General features: G+C 35.0%; 1 protein-coding gene across 1 annotated transcript; it reads left to right on the top strand.

Moving 5' to 3' along the window:
* The first annotated feature begins 3,716 nt into the window (after positions 1-3,716).
* Positions 3,717-21,008, top strand: LOC121425732 (uncharacterized protein T16H12.9-like). Its single transcript, XM_041621906.1, has 7 exons — positions 3,717-4,015; positions 13,270-13,420; positions 14,806-14,843; positions 15,638-15,793; positions 16,362-16,521; positions 18,120-18,290; positions 20,308-21,008. The coding sequence occupies exons 1-7, from the start codon at positions 3,995-3,997 to the stop codon at positions 20,502-20,504; spliced, it is 894 nt and encodes a 297-aa protein (XP_041477840.1). The 5' UTR covers positions 3,717-3,994; the 3' UTR covers positions 20,505-21,008.
* The last annotated feature ends 2,335 nt before the right edge of the window (positions 21,009-23,343 follow it).

Genomic DNA, 23,343 nt, shown 5'->3' with positions numbered 1-23,343 from the left:
GTTAAAATTACACCCTATAAACATAACACTAAAGAGTGTAAATGTAACAACAAAAGGTGTTGTAATAACACCTAGAGGTGTTAAACTAACACCACCAATTTAACACGCGGTGTAAAATAACTGGTGTGGTCCTCTATGTACACCGGTTAACACCACAGTTTTCGCTGTGCACGCATAGACGTTTTGTTAATTTTCACATGTCTCATGAAGTGATTGAAAATGAGTTTATAAACACTCTATAGAAAATGTGATATTGATCATGAAATTGAAATATTTTTTGTAAAAGGGGAAAAAGTTTCATGTCTGAACAGCATGGGATGACAGATAAGGAAAACAAAGATATGAATAAAATTATGATCATTTATTATGATCCCTGGATAGAGACCAGTAGTATACAAAAGTACAACTTCAAAATGATTACGGGCTACAATTAACGTATTGGTACTACATTTTAACGCTGGGCATAGTCTATACTATTAAGCAATAGTACATTGCATTATCTATATAAGACTTTATTGATGCACTGAAAACCTTTATTTCATATTTCATTTCATATAGCCTGTCTGGTTTGCCTATGCAATATCTGAGCATAGTTCATAAAACGCAGAAATCTGCCGAAGGAGAATGATGATGATCAATGTCACATTTTCTAGAGTGTTTATAAACTCATTTCTTTATCACTTCGCGCTGTCTGTATAATGTGTACAATTTGCAATGTCACTGAATATCACCATTGCTACATGTAAGTCGCATTTGTATGATCAAAATGGATGACTATGATTGTGATGAGGGACCGTATTAATTGACTCTGGCCAGTGGCATTATTATTTTTCCGATCACTTTTGTTGGGGGGGGGGGGCAGATAATAATACTGGATGGCTATATATCATGAACTACAAAAAACTATTTGAATGAAGACCAATCAATATTGTACGAATTGGAAATGAGTATAATTTTGGCCTTTATTCTTGGAATATTTCTAGCCGAATGCTATTTATTGAGACAGCAGATAGTAATATCTACATGTGTACAACGTGGTTTCGCGTTCTCTGATTTTAAAGCGGGTTATATGATATGTTATATCCTTTTCAGGGTTTTCGATATTTACCAAAGAAATCGTCATATTAACTTTACATCTTTCCAATGATGATTTAAATTCAAAATCAACGTTACTTAAATAACATACAAGGGAGGAAGACGTAATATATATATATATATATATATATATATATATATATATATATATATATATATATATATATGTATATATATATATATGTATATATATATATATATATATATATATATATATATATATATATATATATATATATATATATATATGTATATGTATATATATATATATATATATATATATATATATATATATATGTATATATATATATATATATATATATATATATGTAGTTTTTAGTCGAACGTAATAAAAATGATATCAGGAGGCATTTTCGGAGATGTTTCACTACAAAAAAACTTGAAAATAATTTCATGTTATACTTGATAACCATACTTCTTTATAAAAAACGTTGGCAATTGTTTACATATTTTGCAAGTGTCATTAATAGCGTGCAAAAGAAATCACTATTGCAAACCAATAAAGATATTTTTCAATATTTAGATAAGAACTAGGGTGGCATTAACTGATGTTGAAATTATGATTTAAAGTCATTGAATAGCTTTGGCAAATACATATATGAATTTGGCGCATATTGCAAAAAAAAAAGAAATAAAAAAAAGAGATGAAGATCATTTCTGGAGCTACATGTATACTAGTCCCTTTATTGCCCTTTTGGTTGTGGATGTGCATGTTGAAGCAGGTATTCAGTGCTCCCGGAAGAACAGTGAATGATGCATTTCATTAAAGGTGGAAATATTAACGCACAAAGGCTAGCACGCTAAAAGAAATGAATACAATGTCGAGGTAGGTGTGGTCATGAAAAGGAAAGTGAGGGAGAGAGAGAGAGAGAGAGAGAGGAGGGGTGAGATAAATAATAAAGAGAAATGATAGGTAGAATTAACTTTATAAAATATGGAAGATGAAATATAAAGGGGTACTCCAGGCTGAGAGCAACGTTATTTGAACAGATAAATAAAAATCAGACAAACAAAAGACAGCAAATTTGATCAAAATTGGACACGGAATAACAAAGCTATGATATATTAAAGATTTGCATTATTTGGTGACACAGGTCTATGCATGTTTTCATGAATATTCAATGAGCAAACTGATGATTTCATACATTGCATTTGTCTGCACTCTAAAAACAAATTCGTCAAATATGACTAGTTAATAGGGTCAGCTGGGTGCAACTGTTATTCTAGTCATACTTAACTATTTTCTAGTCGTATTTTACTAGAACAGAGTTATTTCTGACTCGAAAATATGTCAGAAATGTGACTAGAAATATCATTTGCACCCAGCAGACTACTGGTCTAGTCAATTTGACTGGTTTGTTTTAGACTGTGTGTAAAATTATATTTATTCAAATTTTGTCCAAAAGGAACGATAATAAATTGATTGAGAACTGATTTAATGCATTCGATTTTCATGGCAGCATCTTATTTAATTATAAGAGAGACATATCATACACACAGGTATTAAAATATGAAATGATTGTAATTTCATGTAATAACATAAGAAAAGAAAAGTGGGGAAGTGGCATCACCAGCCCACCTAATGAATATCCAGGCCGACGAGCATTTAACTGTTTACACAAATTATTCTAAACATTGTTAAACTCTCTGATGAAATTTTGGTGAATTTTACTCTATTTTGTCGGTCTGAGAATTTCTAGCCCGGAATCCCCTTTAAAGGACTGCTAAATAGAGTAACATTTTAGCAAAACGAAAAAAAGGAGAACTTCTTTCAGTATTATTATGGGAATAACATGATTAGACGATAAGTAAATATGGGTAGAGGTAAACCCAAAATAGACAAGGTGAAAGGGGTAAAGAAAGAGGAGGGGGCACCCCCGAGAGAGATGTTAAAGAAGAACATGTAGGCCTTCGTATACAAGTTTATTTGCTTTTTGTAAGACAGGTTTAATATGGCAGTTCTTTGAACTTGGACGTCTAGTCTAGCCCTAGTTCGGACGATGGAGATTACCCCGAAGGTTATACGGACCTGCCTCGTCTCGTCTCGTTTCTTGGGTGACGTACAAATCCAAAGATAAACTTGAGCCATGCTACTGTTCTTGGGGGAACGGAAGGGGGATTCCTACGAGTTGGCACGTATACAGGTAAGGTGACTGAAATCTCCAAACTATAGTTCCTACTCTCCTGGGGAAGGGTACTGTGTGACTATCATCATGTGGTGTTTATGTGTTTTTGGAGGGTTCGTGAGTCAGAACTATCATCTTCAAAATGTTGGGTAAAGCCTGAGAAGGGGTGAGACTTACATGCAGTTAGTGAGAGGGGGAAATTGAGGGTGGTGGAGAGAGGGGGCGGGGGAGCAGTGTAAGAGAGAGGGGGTGAGAGAGCGAAAAAAAATGAGGGGATAAATCATCAGCTGGCTGAGGTGAATGAAATGTGGGCGGGGTTTGGCGTAGGCCAATGGCATTAAGTCTGTCATCACAGAAGCAAGTCGACGTTAGTACGTCATCATAAGCAATACACACACACACACTATCTGTATAAGCGTGTCTCTCGCGATGCCGTTCGCACGTCCGTCGTACAACTTTATAAAAAAGGACTCTGATCTCAGGCGAATCAGAAACATGTTACGCCGCCGGACCTGGTATATATCAAGACTCAAGAAATAAAAGCGCCAATTACACTTGTTTGATGTACTTATCTACACATCAGGGACTATGTGACTTGCATTTTACATCCATCGCACCTCATCAAAGAAGACTATTCTAATATTTTTTTGTCACATGAAGGATCCGTTGAAATAACTGTGGAGCTGACAATATTGTTTTCCGCTGAACATTGGGATATTTTATTTACTAATATTTATATTTTCATCATAACCATGAACACTTCAAATCTACATGTAAGTAACGAACGATTTAATTATTTCCTCACTCTTTGCATATACTGATGAGATGTATTTGGTATCGGGGAGCTTCAAATTCAATTATTTAATAGATAACGAGTATATTGATAGGTATAGCACGCCGATCGAAAGTGCAATTCAATACGTAATTATGGTTTAATCACATTTTCGGCTTCATTAATTCGCTTGGCTAAACATTGCGAGGCACTACCCATGCTTGTATTCAATTACGCCTGCACGAAGATTTGGTCACTCGTTCTGTGCTTTTTCGTACTTGGAGGAGAAAATTCTGTCATTTTTTTATTGCTCAATAGGCCTAAAGTCTCTCTCGATTTGAACGCTGTTGCAGTCATAACTGTAATGAGTGTGTCACTGTTGATTCCGTTTTTTATCATGAGTTTTTATTTTGGCAGACAGGTATGTGTATCCTTGAATACCCCAGCTGAGCATAATCATCAGTCAAATGATACTTTGCTCATGCACCTCTTCTGAAAATACTTAAGAATTTTGTTATTTTCGCCTGCTTAAAAAAGTCACCATGACGTTTAATAGTTGTAGTGGTACAGGTGGTGAAATCATGAGAATCAAAGTAGTACTAGTAGAAGTAGTCAAATTAATAAAAGTAAAATAACAGTAATTGGTCGCCGTCGTTGTCGTAGTATTAGTGTAAACACTAAACAGTGGAGATAATATTACAATAGCAGGACGAGAAGGAAAAGTAGTTGAGGAGTATATAATGAACTTGAGTAAGGTGAAAAACCAGGAATTGACATAGATTAAGTTATTTGCCTACATATATTTCACATATCTTTGAAATATGCATAGCCATAGATAGTTTCTAGTCGCTCACATCGGGCCCATCTTTATTTGTTTTGCCATCTCCAATAATGTCAGTCATGATTATACAATGCGACGAACGATGGATCTTTAAGGAACGATTCCGATCCCAAAGGTCGTCAGGTCAAGGTCCCGCTATGTATTTGGGGCATGTGAAGTTTAAGCATGTCAATCATATGATGATGATCAACCTTTAAACATTCTCCTTCTCCTCCCATCCATCTATCCTCATAATAACTGCAATATGACAAATTATCGTCGACAGATATACTGTAGTCATGTCAGCAACATGTGGAGTTCTTCCACCTCCAACCATGGTTTGTGTTATTGGGCATTCAGTTACGCCGCGCTTAAACGCCAATGACTGCTATTAATTACCTAGGGTGAAGGCCTTTCACGCTACCTCGATTGGTGGCAAATTTGGCCGAAAATAGTTCATTGCAAATATTGATAGGATCTCCTTTCATATAACTTGCCTGGCTTATAATTATGCACAAATGTTTCGCTTTACAAGGCATTCTATTAACTAAGTCTCCAGTTTGAATTTGAATGACAAATATAAGTCATGTCCTTTGCGAATGCAAAAGTCAAGAGCGGCGAAATTAGATTAATATTTCATCAATAAGAAAAGGAATGGTCTTATTTGACAATTGATAATTAATTGGTCATGCATTTGTGTTTGCTCACTGGATATTTCAACGAGTCGTAGATTTTTTTACTTGTATTAAAAAATAATTAATTGATTAGAAATGTGTTGTTAATTTGTCTTTTATTAACAAAATACATGAAAAATAAACAGAAACCAGTATCCATAATGTCATGTAAGTTGTAACGGATTAATACTGGCAAATTAATAATTTCTTAAAAATGAAAACAAAATAGGATTTATGAGTCATAAAATATGTTGTGAGGATGCAAATTTGAAATGTAAGGAATGTTCAGTGAGCAAATACTACTGTATCTATTGCTATATACTTCATCTATAAAAAAAAATCAAACTGTTCATAAATGGAACCAATGTTTATTCCAAACAGACAATTTTCTTGACTAATTGATGATATGAGATTGAATTTTTATCTTTTCGGTACACATCATTTTGAGAATGGCTCTCATTCGGTTGTTACAAATCGATATATATTGTGCTCACTACTTTCAGTAAAGTATTACGCCTATGTGTTTTTTTTCTTCAAAAATTTATATCAATACCAAATTGATACAACATGAAATGCCTCTATACATTAGGAAAAACATGATGAACAGAGCGGCGTGCCGATCGCGTTCCTGACGATATTAATATCGCCGAGGACTATATTATTGACTATACCATCTTCTTGTGGGTGATGGTGCAAGCGTGTGTGTTTGTGTGTATGTGGATAGTGATGACACATTGCTTAATATGCACTCTTCCAGGGTTCAACCAAGTTGTAAGTGATTGTCAATATTTGAGGTGAGCTTTGGTTATATAGGGAAGATGATAAATAAGGACACCACGTAGCGGTATTTCATTGATACAGGCCATTCAATTCTTTATTGCGAGGGTTATGACCGGGGAAAAGGATTCGCAAACTTCATTTCCAAGGGCGATACGAGGAATCAAATGGTCATAATACAATTTCATGGATGAATTCTATATCTATTTGTAAAGACGGTGAGGAGTCGGGGGAAAGAGATAAAGGAAGAATGAGCGGAAGGAAAAGAAGGAAAGGAAAGGGCTTCCAAGTCTCGAATGTGAAAAAGGGGGAAGGGGAAAAACGGTTTCACGATGAAAGTGGGGGATTTAGCAAGTGTGTGCATATGTGTTGTGAGGGAGGTTGTGCGGGGTTGATGAAAGTGGGTGCAAGTGTGTTCGTGTGGGTTCACACAAAAAAAAGAGACCCAGGGCAGAAGCTACATGTGAATGATTCACTATTGTATCGACTGGGAAAGACACTCTTTAGGGAGATTCTGGAATTATTCCCCCCCCCCCCTTTTATGTGGAGTGCTCTTACATTAGTAAAATATTTCTTGTCAGCAAATTTGGAAGGAATTTACTTCTTTTTGTAAGGCATAGGTAGTGTGTGTGAGGGAGGGTGCGGATGCCGAGAATGTGGGAGTGTACGTGTTCAAACTAATAGGGGCAAAAATGAGGTAATGTGCGTGAGGGTGTGTGTGGGGGTGGGTGAGTATATATGTTCATAGAGGAAGAGGACAACAGAGGGGTGACGTTGTGCCCTGGATGGTGTGGGGTGCGTGAGCACGTGTATTCGTATACACAAAGCAGCCATTACGAGACAATGTGTGAGAGGGTGGGTGTATGGTGGGTGAGGGAATGTGAGTGTATGTGTTCGTATAGAAAGAAAAAGGAAAGCATGTATAGGTAATCTGTGACAAGGAGGGTGTTGGATGGGTATGCATGTCTGTTCATACAGTGGGGAAACAATAAAAGATAATGTGTGAGAGGGTGGGTGTGGGAGAGGAGAGAGTTGTGAGTGTGTATTCATACAGACTGAGGACAATACATAGATGATTTGCGTCAGAGCGGTGTGGGTCGGGTGAGTTTATGTGTATGTATAAAGAGGTAAATACGAAGCAGTGTGTTTGAAGGAGGGTGTGGGGTAGGTTTAATGAGCGTGTGTGTTTATACAGAAAAGGACCAATACGTGTCAATGTGTGCGAGAGACGTGAGAGTGTGTGTTCATACAAAAAAGTGGTCAAGACAGAGGCAATGACTTGCCGTCAGGCACTAATACTAGAAATCAGGAGAAAGAGAGGGGGAGAGATAACTAGCATCGCATCCCGTATTCCTCTTGGCTCGCGACCTTGTCTAACAAACAGCATTTTCTAAATGCCTCTGAAAATAGAAACATTTTCTATTGAAATATAATTCTGTTTATAATCTCATGGAGATATTTCGCTCTTTTTTCCACATTCTTCATTCTTCAGAAATATTTTTTCTTCACAAAAGAGCTGATATTTGGTATGTCTACATTTATACGTGATGTACACGTGGAAACTGGGGCTAACTTCGTCTTGCAGGAGTATCCGATTAATATTTGGGCTCAATCTTTTTCGCAGTGGCGTGTCAATGTAATATCACACGCCTTGTCGAATGGGGTCGGTTGTATGCGTCGGTTTAAGATGATTTTAAACCCCGAACACTGGCAATGTGCCTACGAGATGACTGATGTACTTGACATTTACTCTCACCTAACTGCTACCACTTGTAGGATGTTGATGCTTTGAATGGATGGTTTGAATTTAATCGATAATGTTCCAAATCTTGGGATAGTTTTGAAATTGTAAAAAATCATCCCATATTCGGGTAACGGGAATGTATGAAGCATTAAGACGAAAAATAAACAATTTCTTCATTAAACAATGTCATGTTCATGCAATTAAAGATTCCCTAATCTCCAATATCTAAACGTACTCGAAAAACGTTTAACGTTGCATCTATATAAGAGTTCTTTTGATTAGTTGTAAGCTTAAGACGATACAGCCAACGACTTCGGGTTTTAGCATTTCACTGCAAAAGAGAAATTAAGGGTATCATAGAGTTTTTGAAATAACCATATGCCTTAAAATAGCATTCCATAGCTATTAGTTCTTGTTATACAGCTGCAAATAAACATTGGCGATAATTTGAGATTTCATTGCGCATGACGAACAGGGGTAGAATACCTGTTACGATTATTTAAAATTAATACAAACTTAAAATCATAATTTTTATTATTATAACCATATTATAAATGAGCCACAAGGAAGCGTAAATTTTACATGTATCTTATTTAAAACATTAACAGTGATCTGTTATGAAAGCTTTTTTGTCATGTTTGTACGTTGTAAATGACTACACGTGTTATCGATACGTACTTAATGGCGCCAAACTTTACCGGAAGGGAATCCCTCGAACAAGCCATGGAAGGATAGCTTTTTATAGTGACCATTATCAACGGATGGGTGATTCGCAAGGTCTTTATAAACAGGTTTGATTAGAAAGCAAGGTCTTTTATGTTTCCTTGCATGATTATCATCGCTATCTCTGCAATTAATTAAAAGGCCTTTACCTGGCGATGGCATCTCCATTCAATTAGAGTTTAAATCATAATCGACAGCAGTGTACACTCCTCCGGAAGAGATGATTCATAAACGCATAGTCAATAGATCATGGCGTATTTTCGTATTATAACCTTAATATCATGCAATGGTTGATATTATGCAATGTAGGTATTTTTTAACTCAAGATGCATGCTGGAAAAATTATAAGTATGAAATGAATATATTATTGCATGTTTTTATAACCGTAATGTCATAGAATGGTTGATATTATACAATGTTGGTGTTTGTGACTCAAGATGCATGCCCTAAAATTATGTAAGTGCACAGTTAATAAATTATTGTGTATCTTTATAACATTAATGTCATGGAGTGGTTGATGTTATACACTGTTGGTGTTTTTAACTCCAGATGTATGCTCGAAAATGTGCATAGTCAATATATTGTTGCGTATCTTCATAACCTTAATGTCATTGAATGGTTAATCTTATACAACGTTACAGTTTTTAACTGAAGATGCTTCCAAAGGAAAAAAATATGAATAATCGAATACCCCTTTAGAAATAGTGAGATAAGTAACATATTAAAAAAATAATTCCAGTGAAGTCATGTATCATGGTGATTGAACTGTCGGTTTACTGAAACTGGAAATATATTGTTTGATAAGCCTTTAATCAATAAACGATGAAAATACGAGCATTTAAAGGTCGATCTTTATGCTTCAGACGTTCGAGTCACGAACCCGATTTTCACGTTTACTATTGGTAATATTCCAATGTTATTCGGGGTAGGGTTGAGAGGCATACTTAAAAAACACATATTGGAACTTAATCCTCCAACCAATACCACCACCACCACAGCAACAACAACAATATCATCAATGACAACCATTACTATCTCTTTTGCTGCGGCTACTACTATTACAGCAGTACAACAAGAACTAAAGAGTGCGATTTTATCAATTGTAATAAATAAAACATGAATGAAGAAATGAGTAAACAAATAAGAAATATATATAAATACTACTACTGATACTTTCAATTAATAAATCAATCAATCACATGTATAAAACATCTCTCTTCTAAATGAATGTTCTTTCTTTCGTGTGTTCTTTATTCTCTCTTCCTTCCATTCTTCCTATCTATCTTTTTTTGTCTAGCCTACTATATCACTTTCTATGTTTTATGTCATTTTAAACTTCTTTCTCACGTTTCATATAATTTTTTCCTCTCCCATCCCCCCTTTTCCCCTAACTCCATTTGCACTCCGTGTAAATTTTACGAACTGTGTTCACTCAATTTCATCACCTTCCTTAGCAGAGCTCATCCTCGTCTGCTATTGTACTCACAAGTTAAGTGAGTAGAGTGAACTTTCAAATCCAGGTCGTTTAAATAAGCTGAAAATATCATAAAATTAAATCCATGAAGATTCAAATTAGAGAATTAGGTATGTCGAAAGCAGAATACAAAACAGACTGACATGTTCGAAATATCCCCACCCACAATACCAATATATTATACTCATTTTTTTTCTTCAACTTTTCCTCCAAACTCGAACATGTCGAAGGAATTTATTATCTTTTTATAAACAGCCATGTCTTCTTCTTTTTAGCTTCCCTTTCACTTGCCTAATCCCTTTGCTTCGTGGATAAGTTTTTATCGATTCGCTAATTGAATGTAATAGAGCATTGGAATTCCTATAAATCTTGCAAGGGATTAAAATAAGTTTAAATCGATAGTGCTATTATAATTACATTTATATGAATTATAATGATTGTAATTATAGATGGAATATCAATGGTAACTTTAATATCAATAGCTATTTATTTCCTCATAAAAATCCTTATATTTCAATCAAACATCATAGGTCAATATTTCACAAAGAATAAAATTCACAAATAATTAGTGATGAACACTGCTTAAAAAATGGCCAACTCATGTTGGGTAATCAAAGTCCCTTGACCGTTTTTCTACAGCAAAGCTAAAAGTCATGCGTGGTAGGCCTAAATACCAATAGTATTCCATTAAAACATTTTCAATAATTGCTCCTGCGTGTATTTGAAAGGTCAGTGTATACAAAAAATATGTTTATGATGTTTGAACGTAAAGCTACCCATTTCATTTTAACAGAACATTATTTGTTCCTTTTTTTCTCATTTTCTAAAAAATGACGGTTTGCTGTTTGATGTTTTGTCCCCCAAGAAAAAATGATCTTTTGTAAATTGATATAGAAATATTATGTCACTTAATTAGTCTATGCGATTCATTTAGTTATAAATTCATGCATCATCACTAAACCAGCGAAAATGAGAGTCTATATATCCAATCTAAAAGTAGTATATACGAATAAGAGTGATCATTTAATTTGCAGTAAATCCAAATGAAATGCATATTAGGTACACATGTTCGATAAGCACATACCTGGTATTTATAGAGTCCCTGGAGAGGCGTTCTAATTTTATTTTCTATGTCGATCTTGATAATCCTGATAGTAATAATTCAGTGAAGTCAGAAGAAAAAAAATGCACCGACTCAGTGGGAAAATAGATTGTCAATTGCTAGGAGTATACGAGTGTGACGTCACATTGTACTAGCGTACCAATAAAACTCATATTCTTCTTATGGTAGAATTGAAAAACGGGAAAGTGGAAAATTAATAGCAATGTACGCATTACCGGGTGACATTTGTAACAATTATGTTTACCTCGATTTGTATTTATCGACCTTTAATAGCTGGGATGTATACACATGTTTTTTGTGAATTATTTGGACGAGTAGTGAAGGAGTGCGTAGGAGTTGAAAATTATTCATAAATGATGATGGATTAAAACTAAACAATAAAAGATTTTACCGCTTCCACTTCATACTACATGTTTTGGTATATTCCCTGTTTTCATCTGTAAGTGTTTTGTAAGTCGTGGATAAGGATCGACAAAAATTTCTGACCAAAATGGAAAAAAAAACTCGAGAGAATATATGCTTTTTTCAGCGTTATTTGGTGAACCAACTTATAATTACAAAAAATTGAATATTTTTATAGATATGAAGTCACTAATACATACACATTTATAGATGATTTTCTTTGAAGTGTGTGTTAATTTCAATCACAATTTCTCTGTGCATATGTTACTTATGTATCGAGTGAGTTGGGACATAAGAAAAGAAAAATCGTGAAAAGGTGAAAAATAATCAATGGAATATCAATTGTCTGTTCTGAAGAATTAAGAAATTTATGCCACATAGAAACATTTCAAAATGTCTATTCATTAATTTATAGAAATTTCTCACCTCCTATGTGATTAAGTCAACAAATATTATTATCGTCCTCAATTGCAGTATTTCAAAATATATCTTGTCTAGGCCTTTGTGCATTGGATATGAAAGGTAAAAGGTTAATTGATAATGAAATAGAGGAATATGCAACACAATAGCCCAGGGAGAAGGTGGAGAAAAACCGTAATGGAATATGTCAAACACACAAAATAAAAACGCAATTTTGTAAATTAATTTGCACCATTGTTCGTTTCAGTCGCCCGAAGGGTCTGTAGTCGGCTCAAAGCAAATTATGACGACACCAAAAACATATTGCGTCATTATACGGTAAACGAGTAGTGTAACCAGTCTGTTTTCCCCTCGAAGAATAGGGGAGGGTTTTGGGAGACTATTGATGTGGGGTTCAGATATGAACCTACAACTTTATGATTAAGTATAGAACAATTGATGATTAATCGCGAGTACGCCGGTGGTGAGATTCAATGAAACGTAGATTAACGATTTCTCTCTATTCAAAGGCAACCTGTTGCCTAAATGGTCGCCGGCGTCACTACAAACTAATAGTATAGCATAACAGCCTCGGCGTGAATCGCCAAACCCTTCATCCAAATAAAGTTCAAACCCTGTTTCCCTAAGGTGTGTTTTTTCTTAATAATCATTTGATGTTGCCATTCTCTATTTTTCTGTACAGGGTAGCCCTAGGGCATATATATATTGTTGCGAATGCCGCGGCATTCATATCGACAAATAATTAATTTCCTGACGAAATATCTGGGGGACCACATGTAATGACGTACTGTATGCAGTGCTATTAAACCAATTGTAATCTACCATTTTTCATTATAACTTATTTTCGATGAGAATGTGGAAAAATTGAACACAAAATATATGCATATTATCAAGGTTTTAGCTAAATACTAACTACGATACTAACATCACACACCAACGAAACGCACACAAAAGCGACCGATGTGTCATTTAGGGATAACTAGAATAGATTTGGTCGGTCTTGGGTCGGTTGGTGCATGAGCATAACGCATCATAAGTCCAAAATAACAGAAATCTATAAAGTTGTTTTATGTTTTGTATTTATTCCTATCCTTTCAGATTTATGCGACGTTACTATCGGGTATTTTACTTCAGTACTTTATGAGATGGGTGCATTCAGCAAGCCTTCCATCCGTACCCCCACCATCACACCAACAACCAGCATCCCTTCACACACTCCTTGATTCCGTGCCTCCAACAAATAGTACAGGTAAGGTTCCATTTCTAAAAAAAAATAAAACAAATAATACACAGATGCACACAGCCTTCGATGGCGATGTGTGATGCCACCAGTCTTATGAAAAGAACTTGGCCAATCGAAAATAGTTTCAAATCGTCTTTCAAGAAAAACCAGAGGAAACGAAAGTAGCTTTTATTCAAATGCATATTCCTTTTGTAACTGGACAGTAAATTTGAAGCCTGGCATGGACATTTTGTCTAAACTCTGCACTTAAAAAAGCAATAAGCATACACCTAACATGTTTCATTCTTGCGGCATCAAACAGGACTTCAAAGGGAATGAGTTGAAAAGTACTCCATCTATTTCAAACTCATTGGGTTCACCAAGGGATAACAAAACCGTTCGTAAAAACTCATGAGTTCAGAACCACTGGAACATGATGTGCTAAAAACGAGATCTCATACTTATTCATCCCTTTTCGACAAACTATGATTGGAAATTATGTCAGTTAAATGATAATTATGATACACACTAAGGTGGGTGTTGATAATAAATTGATATTCTTCATCAATTTATTATTTTTTTTTTACTAATAATGAGATTTGATGTGATTTGAGCAACTAGCTCGTAGCTCGCCCATAGTCCAGTAGGTTCTTTCTTTTTTTTTATCCTAGTGCAGGTGATGGCAAAGCGGTTTAGGGCCTTGCATATTCGTTTTGTAAAAGTGGTTATCGAGTACACGAAAATAACACATAAAACTTTTTAATACATTATTCCATCAATATGTCTCACTTCCCCCAAAATACGCCTTCACCCTCCTGGAAAGGTAAAAATACATTTTTCTCTATTGGTGATAATGTTTTGATGGGGATATTATAACGAGACAATCGCATCTCCCGCTATATATAGGCCTGGAAAACAGGCCAAGCGATGATTAAGAGATGATGAGAATGCGGTGCTGCTAAGACATGGCTGGATTAACCATCACTCCACCATTTCTCACCCAGCTCTTGGGGACCTGATGATTGCCAAAGCATGTAGCTGAATGTGATAAAGATACCACACTTAGCATCATCGGTGCAAAAAACCACAAACGTATCGTTCAATATCTCAATGGTTATGCTATATTGCATTTAACATACAGGGGCGGCGCCGTGATGTTTGATGGGGGGGGGGGCGCCTACAACCTGGCGCCATTTTCTCCTTTTCATTTAAATTGCAACTAATACAAGGGAAATTAGCATTTACTATTTTTATATTCTTTCTTTTTTTGGTGCACTTTTCTTGCTCTCCTACAACTTTGTCCTGTTCTTTATTTTTTTTTACTACATAAAAAATCATTTCATGGAAGGGAACTTATCCATCAAAATTGCAATATTTGAAAAATACCTGTTATTTTCACATTCTCTGTACAGGTACTGACGATGAACAGGAAATATATGAAAATGAAAATGTAAGTATTTCATTTCATTTGATCCTTTTATACACTGTTAATTTAAATAATGCTTCATTGAAATAAATTATAGATATAGGAATAATTGTCAAAGAAATAAAAAAGGTTATCCAAATAACTGAAATATCATTTTCGTCCAGTACATCCCTAGTTCTAAAAATACTATTTTGTTTATTCTGTATTGTTCAAGAAATTATAACCTGTACATGTAAAACTGTCATGCGATCATTTTATGAACTTTCTTGTTTATCACTTTGTTTATTTTTTTAAATAAAAAATGTCATTATATCTTTGAAATGTTATTGATTTCCCTCATGAAATTTGGACATAAGGGTAATGAAATATCAATGATTATTTTTCGCGAATTTCAGGTCACACAATCAAGGTCAAATTTAGGTTCAATGAACTTTGACCAAGTCGTGGTACATCAACATTGAAATCTTATTAAACCGAGGTTAATGGATCTATTGCATGAAACCTGGACGAAAGGGTTTTCAAGTCTCATTGATTATTTTGCACGTGTTGCACATGATCAAGTTCAAATGGCACTTAGGGTCAATGAACATATATTTTCTATGATATGAATGGCATTTTTGTGATTGAAATGTTATCCATCTCAGTTGGTTTTGAAATGCAGGCGAGACTGTCGGAGGCGTTCCACTTGCTTTTTTCCATCATGTATTGAAGAAATGAATAAAACAAGTTAAATTTTAAATTCTCTCTTTCTTGCCCCCTATTTCCCCCGTCTCTCTCTCTCTATTTCTCTGTCTCTTTCTTCCCTTTGTTTCTCCCAGGGTGCCTTGCATAGAATAAAGAGGAGTCGTACTAGGTGTAGAAGACAAACTACTGATGCTCTCCAAGAAATGTTACAAGCAGCAGGGGCAAACACACTCTATATGGACAACAGTCCCCTAAATTTCCCAAATTTACTTTACTTCGCTTCAAACAAGGTACGTATTAAACACATCGAATCGTTTACAGCTAGATTTTTGGTATCAAAATATCTGTAATTGATTATGTGATGACTCGATATATATTGTACACATGATACCGTTTAACTTGTAGTGTCCCAGCTAGAATAGCTTCTTTTGTAGAAATAATGTGCCTTTAAGCTTATTTAACTGGATGTTGGCTACTACGTTTTTTTAATGAATACTTTACGAAATCTAATGTAATTGTGTTCTCTTGTATGCAGTTGTCTTACAATTTTCTAAATCTGATTTGATTCCATTGTTTACCCACAAGGGTATCGTTGCAGAATGAGTTGCGTTTGAACCTAATTCCAAGGATCGAAAGCAATCTGATTTTTAACGAATAAGACATGCGTTTGAGTTCTGTTTGCAGTGAGTTCTCCGTTCAAAATAATTTATCATGACAATGAAACTATCCTATCATGATCATTATTATTGTTTTCAACACTATATCATGCCGGATTTTCATTGGTATTACAATTATTATTCGTTGTCGCTGTCACCATCAACATAAATACGTTCAATTATCTCGCTTTCATATCGACAGACATCAAAAAGCAGCAGAAGATTAAGAAAGAGGGATGTAGAATCGGTTTTACACGAAGGCTCTCACCCATCTTTACCCCAAGAACTTCAGGAACAATTACACAACTCATACGTCACACCACAGCAAAGAAGATCGCCCAGATCGATACGAAACTCAGTAGGTCAGTGATTTACGTTACCTGCTAATTTTCTTCTGTTCCAGAGGTTGTTTTGAGCCGAAGCTTATCGAGGTGCCGTTTGGTTGATGAAGTGATGCGTAATTTCGCAATGCGTTCTTTGGCGTATCATACATAGAAATTAATTGTTAAAACATAGCACATGTATGTACACTAAACCAGAATCCACAGAGTTGGATACATCTAACACAGGATATTGATTACCTTTGAGTTCAGTGTGATGATTAGCCAAAGGATTTTAAAACGGTGCAATCTAACACATTTGAGCTTGTTATAGAGGTTAAATTTACTTTCATCACTTTATTTCGAACGGACAGGTGCGCTGTATATCGCAATTAAAATGGCGCCATATTTTGCTTTCGACAAATGGGTAAAAAGCAAAACATGTTTGAAAGCAAAATATTACTTCTGAAGGTATTTTAATTGTTTTCGTTCTTTTTAAACATTCGGACTTACGCTTCATATTTGTGACGCGCGTACATGGGTTGCGCTACTTTATCTGACTTGTTGCGTCAAGGTTAGCAATGGCTGTAACGAACGTTGTGAATAATATGACAACCACGATAGCAGTAGGGTCCATAATATGATGGTTATTAGAGGCTGTATCCGGCCATGTGGTTAGAAAATTGGTTTGTGATACGATTTGACAAGTGGCGTATGTTAGCCGTAGGCCAATAATTCTCCAGGGTACTGATTACCCACATATCAATAAATATGTGCCTGGGAAGAGAGATGTGGTAGTTAAAACTTGTAGTTATTGTGCTTCACATTTTTGCAGTCAGGATTAAAATAGAATTAAAAAAGAACTACGTTTACGAAGTTGTTTTACGAAGCTATTTTATTCAGAACAAAAAGAACTTTACTCTGGTACCAATACATAACAAGCAACAATGGCCATGGGGATTTTTTTTTCTCAATGATACCCCCCGTGTGATGAACGCATGCTTGATAATTAAGTATTCATCCCTACATCAAGCAGTGTCGCGTGGTCCAGTGGTTACAGCATTGGACCCCTGATCGTAAGGTTGTGAGTTTGAATCCCCGCTCTGATAAAAAGGACGACCAATGAAAGAAACAAATAATTACAGCCCCCTTATGACATGTGATTTAAATTAAACGAACTGCTTTTTCCTCAAGAAAATTGAAAACAATTTTACATTTGCATTTAATATATCGTATTATCACGTTAAATCGTACACGCTTCTAGCAGCAATCAACATAATGTTAACCATTCAAAAGTAAATGTATAGATATATATGTATGTGTGTGTGTGTGTGTACAGGTACATGACGTATAGGGCACTCGCATATGATGTCACAGAATATGCAATAAAATATATAAGTACAGCTTTGAATATCTTTGATGAATCTTCACCAGCCTGTTTTATTGACATTCATCTCTGATTTTCTACTTCTATTAAAGCCAACTTGGTGTCATGGTGGACTGCCCGTTCAAATGAATTAAAAAGCCATTATCCAGATCATAATATAATCAGGAAAGACACGTTGTATCATTACCGCATATTGAAGAAGACGTGTGATTTTAACCTTCGCCCCCGATCTATCTTTCATTTGACCGTATAGGTGAGAGTACTATTGGATACTGTGAAAATATGGGAGAACCAAATGATGACGGGTTTCTGCGTCTTTGCGGAGCATGCATGATGACAACAGAACTACCAGATAATTATTTCCCGCGGTATCTTAACGAAGTTGTCTGCGACCCTCAACAGGCGACAGCGGGCTGTCTATTAGGTGAGAATATGTCTATTATCTAGCGCCAAGGGGACGGACATCCAGCTGATTGTGGGTTATTGATATGGGAGATCATTAAATATATATCTCACCCCCCCCCTTGTCCGATTGGTATATCCCCATAGAGAAGTGTTTGAATAATTTTTGTTTCTGATATGGAATAATTGGGCTCCGAAAATGCCATCTGAATAGTTTTTGTGTCCAGATTTGCAACAAGTTTTAAATGAAACTAATGTATCACTGAATATGCATTAAGTATATGAATGATCACGTGATTGAATACGTCACGCAAGTATTCATTTTGATTGATTCGTTTGAACAAAAAAATCTTGCATACCCTATGGGATTTAACGGGAAATCGTATGCAAAATATTCCTTTTGATATTCCTCATTACCTTACCTAGAGCATACAGAGCGAGATGGGTAGGGATGGCACTTAGTCTAGAAGAAAGATGTTTCTAGCGGTGTCAGATCCAATGCAGAAAAAATCATTTACATTACCGGCACGGAAGGAATGCATTTTCTGGAGTTATATCCAAGTCGGACGGAGGCGATCGAGAATGGGATGATTGTAGTATCATCTCATCTCGAACAAGACATTCACGTTGTATTACCGCATCTGTTAGGGTTATTAAACTCTAGATATACAGAAACCGTCTGGCTACAAATATTTATGCCCACTAAAAAGGCAGGCGTCTATTCCACATGGGGGATGGGAATCTTTCCTTCTCGTTCGTTTCTTCTTCATCTCAATCAGGCATAGGTGAACAGTCGTGGAGCAGTGCGACATAATAGTATTCTCCAAAGATACTACAAAACACAACAAACGCATCGTTATTATTTCTATTGTATTATTGTTAAATTGATTAAAAATATCAAAAATAAAATCAACAGGAAAGTGCAAGGGCTTTCTGCGTGTATGGGATTAGGGGAACACTTGCCTTGGACACCAATTGGATAAAGCATGGAGCTATTAAAATAGCTCTATGGATAAAGAGTTATCACTTCCTTTTCTTTGCGATATTGCAGTCTTATATTAATAACAATGTTTTGAGGTTCCATTGTGGTGGCATAAAACGGTACCTCCATAGCAGATTCGCATCTGACGGGGAGATCGAAGATGCGTGCTCAGTCATGCGTGAAGATGGGTTTTGAGAAGGGCCAGTTTAATAGCCGGAATGATATCATTAGTATCTTTCATCGCTACCAATCCCATCGAGACCTCCTCGACACCTTCTATATCTCTTGTGAAAGCTTGTAATGAGATCAGGAATGAAATCAAGCAGAATAAGATATGAATATGGGCATTGTATGCAAGATAAATGAATCAAGCACCATCTTTTCCACAACTATTGAAGGCACAAACGAACTGATTTAGCATTATTCTTTAGACAAAAATTTCTGCAAAATAATATAATTTTGAGACATATTGATTTAAAAGATTAAATTCAGGCCTACTGTAAGATGACAGGGTTTAAAAGATATGATCTGCAAATTTATATATTGTATGAGACAAAAGTCGGATCCATGTGATATATTCATTTTACCTTTCCAACAGAATGGAATTTGAGTGAAATTTCAGGGAACAATTTAAATGTATAGTATTCTTATAGTCACACCATTATCAAAAGGGAGTGCAAAATCCTATATAAAGGTCAGCTGAGTATCTGTCGGATCAGGGATTTACGGTCACTACATTTGTGACATTCAAATACAATACATATACAACATATTTCTGTGTTTGTACACGTGCTCAATTCCGTGCACAATTAATCACTGCGGGTGCTTTTATGATTAATTCTTTTTTTTTTCTTTTTTGCGCTTATAATGCGTTGGATTCAATGACAAGACTAGCATATTTTGTCTCCCCAATAATAAATAGACTGAGTACAATTCTGCTCTGGGTTTAGCCTACTTCCTCATATCGGCAAATTGTTTGTAGTATTTTATTAATGAGATTAATAATATGTTTACTTCAATTGTGTATATATATATTTTTCTTTTTCATACATTACAGGTACTGGAAGATGCGCAGATCGAACTTTTGAACTGAGCATGCTCAGAAGAACGGATGAGTGCGCGCCCCAAAGGAGTGCGACGGGCGGACGGCGGTACGTCGAACATTGGGAAGTGGTAACGAGAAGTGTGCGCGTCGGGTGCGAGTGTGAGTTAAATCCACAATCACACTTAGCAGCGGCGCTGGTTGGATCATAACCAATGGATTCCACGCACATACTTTATCATCATGCCCGCCATTTTGTTTTGAAAGCATTCCAGTTTATTTTTGATACTCTTCACCGTTATTTATATAAAAATGAATAAATCGAAAGACTGATGTATATAATGATTATTGATGAAAATGTTATTTAAAGAATGCGTGTAATACTTGTATGAAATTTTTGAAAGCAATTAATGTTTTTGGTGATGTCAAATATTTCAGAGTTGGATTAAACAGCACACTTGACTTATGCACGTAGCTGATATGAAAATAAGCGGACGAATAAGTCGCACATGCCTTTATATGTTAAAACAGCATAAATATGTAAACGATGTAAACATCACAACTTACCAAATTCAGGTTTTCTGTTTTCTTGCCAAAATAATTCATGTGGATGATTTGACTATCCACAGTGTAAAAGGTGAGCTACGCACAATGTGTGTTAATCACAATTTAACCCCAATTCAGGTTGTCTGTTTTCTTGCCAAAATAATTCATGGGAGTGTTAACAAAATCAGCCTAAACATACAATGAATCATAATTATTAGCCTTTTTACAATGCACAATATTTATGTGACCAACTGACGAGGGTCAAAGTTATCCACTGCATTCCTTTTCATGTTTTTACGTCGCAGGAATTGAGTTGATATCCTTTTCTATTTATTTTTAGGACAAGGGAATATTTAAGTAGCAATTTCGACCACCCTGACAATTTGCTACCACAGAGATTTGACTTTTTTATCATCTCTGAGAATCAATAATCTTTCGATACAGGTGATGTTTACTAACCCAAGACTATCCAAAATAAGTAATGACTTCCGTTTGTATAAGCAGAAGTGTTGATATGTAAAGAGTATATAATTTAAAATCATAACAGATGATTAAACAGGACAGTCATTAATATATTATTTCTGGTAATTTTGATATGGATACTGGTTGAGTTGAAAGTCGAGTCTTTCATTGTTTCCAGTGCTATATGTATGTATTAATATTTGAGAGCCATGCAGTTCTCGGAAAAGATAGATGTATGATTGTAAGCTTATGATTATTATTTCAAAATAACATTTCATTCAATTCAAATAAATAATTAGCATATCTGCCTTTTCAGTTTCACTTGAATAACTAGCATTAGGGGTTTCTATGCCTCATTTCTGTTCATTTTGGCATTATTGATATTTAAAAAAAAATATTTTATCTTGTGACCGAATTTAGAAATCTTGATACTCTTTCATTCAAATTGTACTTATTGCTCACTCTCCCTTATTTCCATTTTCTATCTATTTTTCTCCAGTCTTCTTGATATTAATTTTATCGTATTTGTCATACGTTTTCTAGTTTTCCTTCATTTTCTTCTCTTCCATTATCTTTTGTCCGTTTTTTGTTATTCTCCATCATCATCATCATCATCATCATCAACAACAACATCATCATCATATCATCACTAGCACCACCATCATCACCAACATCATCATCATCATCACCACCACCATCATCATCATCGTCGTCGTCGCCAATACCGTGTACCATAATGGTAACAGTATTTGTGAGCAAATTGATTAGATTGGTTGGATTCATAACTTGAAGAACAAAATAATATATTGCGATAACCATTTAAATGTTATTTTCAAAAATAGACAATGTCAATAAATTCGTATCTTCTTAGATAAAATGATGGTTAAATTTGATTGATAGAAGACGGGTATGTGACTGTTGCTTTTCTTCAATCAACAATTTATTTTATGATAAACATTTATGTGCAATGCCAATATGCAACCACTTTTCAATTATAACTTTGTATCCACTCTGAAAAATTGTGTCAGGCAATAGAATATATACTGAAGTACTTCATGCTGTTCCCGACAGAAGGCATTTTGCATCAGAAACACAACAAACCTATTCGAACACTTTATGATTTAGGTTAAATTTAAAAGCAGAACAGTATCAAATATGATTTATTTTAAAATCATTGGTGAATAATCTTGTATCTTATATGAGATTTTCTTTCAATTAAATGCTAATGACTTTGAAGATTCCGTATTATATTCATATCAAAATCTTGTTTATTACTCTCATCATATAATTATATCAACCTACAACCTACGTCATTCATAATGAATAAGCGTTTCTTTGGAACTGGCTCGGCATTTAGCTTTCTCTTTCATTTCTCGTAAACGAGTTTTACACAGTAGAAAGTAAACGTTATTGAAATATCATGATTAACCTTAGATGTTTACTCCCATCAGTTTATATTTTATGTGAGTTAATGTATTCATTATGCTCGAGTTACCAAACCGATATTGTATTCAGGTCGTGCTTAAAAACACCTTTTAATCGGATAAAACAGGGAAGATTTTAGTTCGAATTACATCGGTATTTATTCTGAATTTTTGCGACAAGTTTTTTGTAATGTATATTGTATTCGTATTTATGTATGCCATTCACACTATTTATTTATTGAATGTAAATTTTACAGTGCAAGCGTTTCAAAAAAAAATTTCTTGCCATGAATGAAAAAAAAATATTTATTGAACACAATTATAGTATGTATGTATGTGCCGGGGCGTATATGGCGTTCCAGCTTCCACGTTTGCTGTATAAGAATGGTAACGAGGAAGGAGAGGGGAGATTCTAACTTATTGAAATAAAAATGACAAAGGTAAAAAAATATGAATATGCATATTGGCTCATTTTTTTTCTATTTCATTTCACATTGTTTTTTCTATATTGGTTTGGGTATATTAATTTTTTTGTATCAACTTTGCCCTTGTGGGTAAATGTTTAAGATACATTCAAGTCATTCTATTCCTTCAGAGTGAAGGGTTTAAGGGGAAATTC

The sequence above is a fragment of the Lytechinus variegatus genome, chromosome 12 (assembly GCF_018143015.1).
Source record: "Lytechinus variegatus isolate NC3 chromosome 12, Lvar_3.0, whole genome shotgun sequence".
NCBI classification, from domain to species: Eukaryota; Metazoa; Echinodermata; class Echinoidea; order Temnopleuroida; family Toxopneustidae; genus Lytechinus; species Lytechinus variegatus.
Note: the sequence above shows the minus strand (reverse complement) of the source record. Positions and strands in the feature narration are given on the sequence as shown.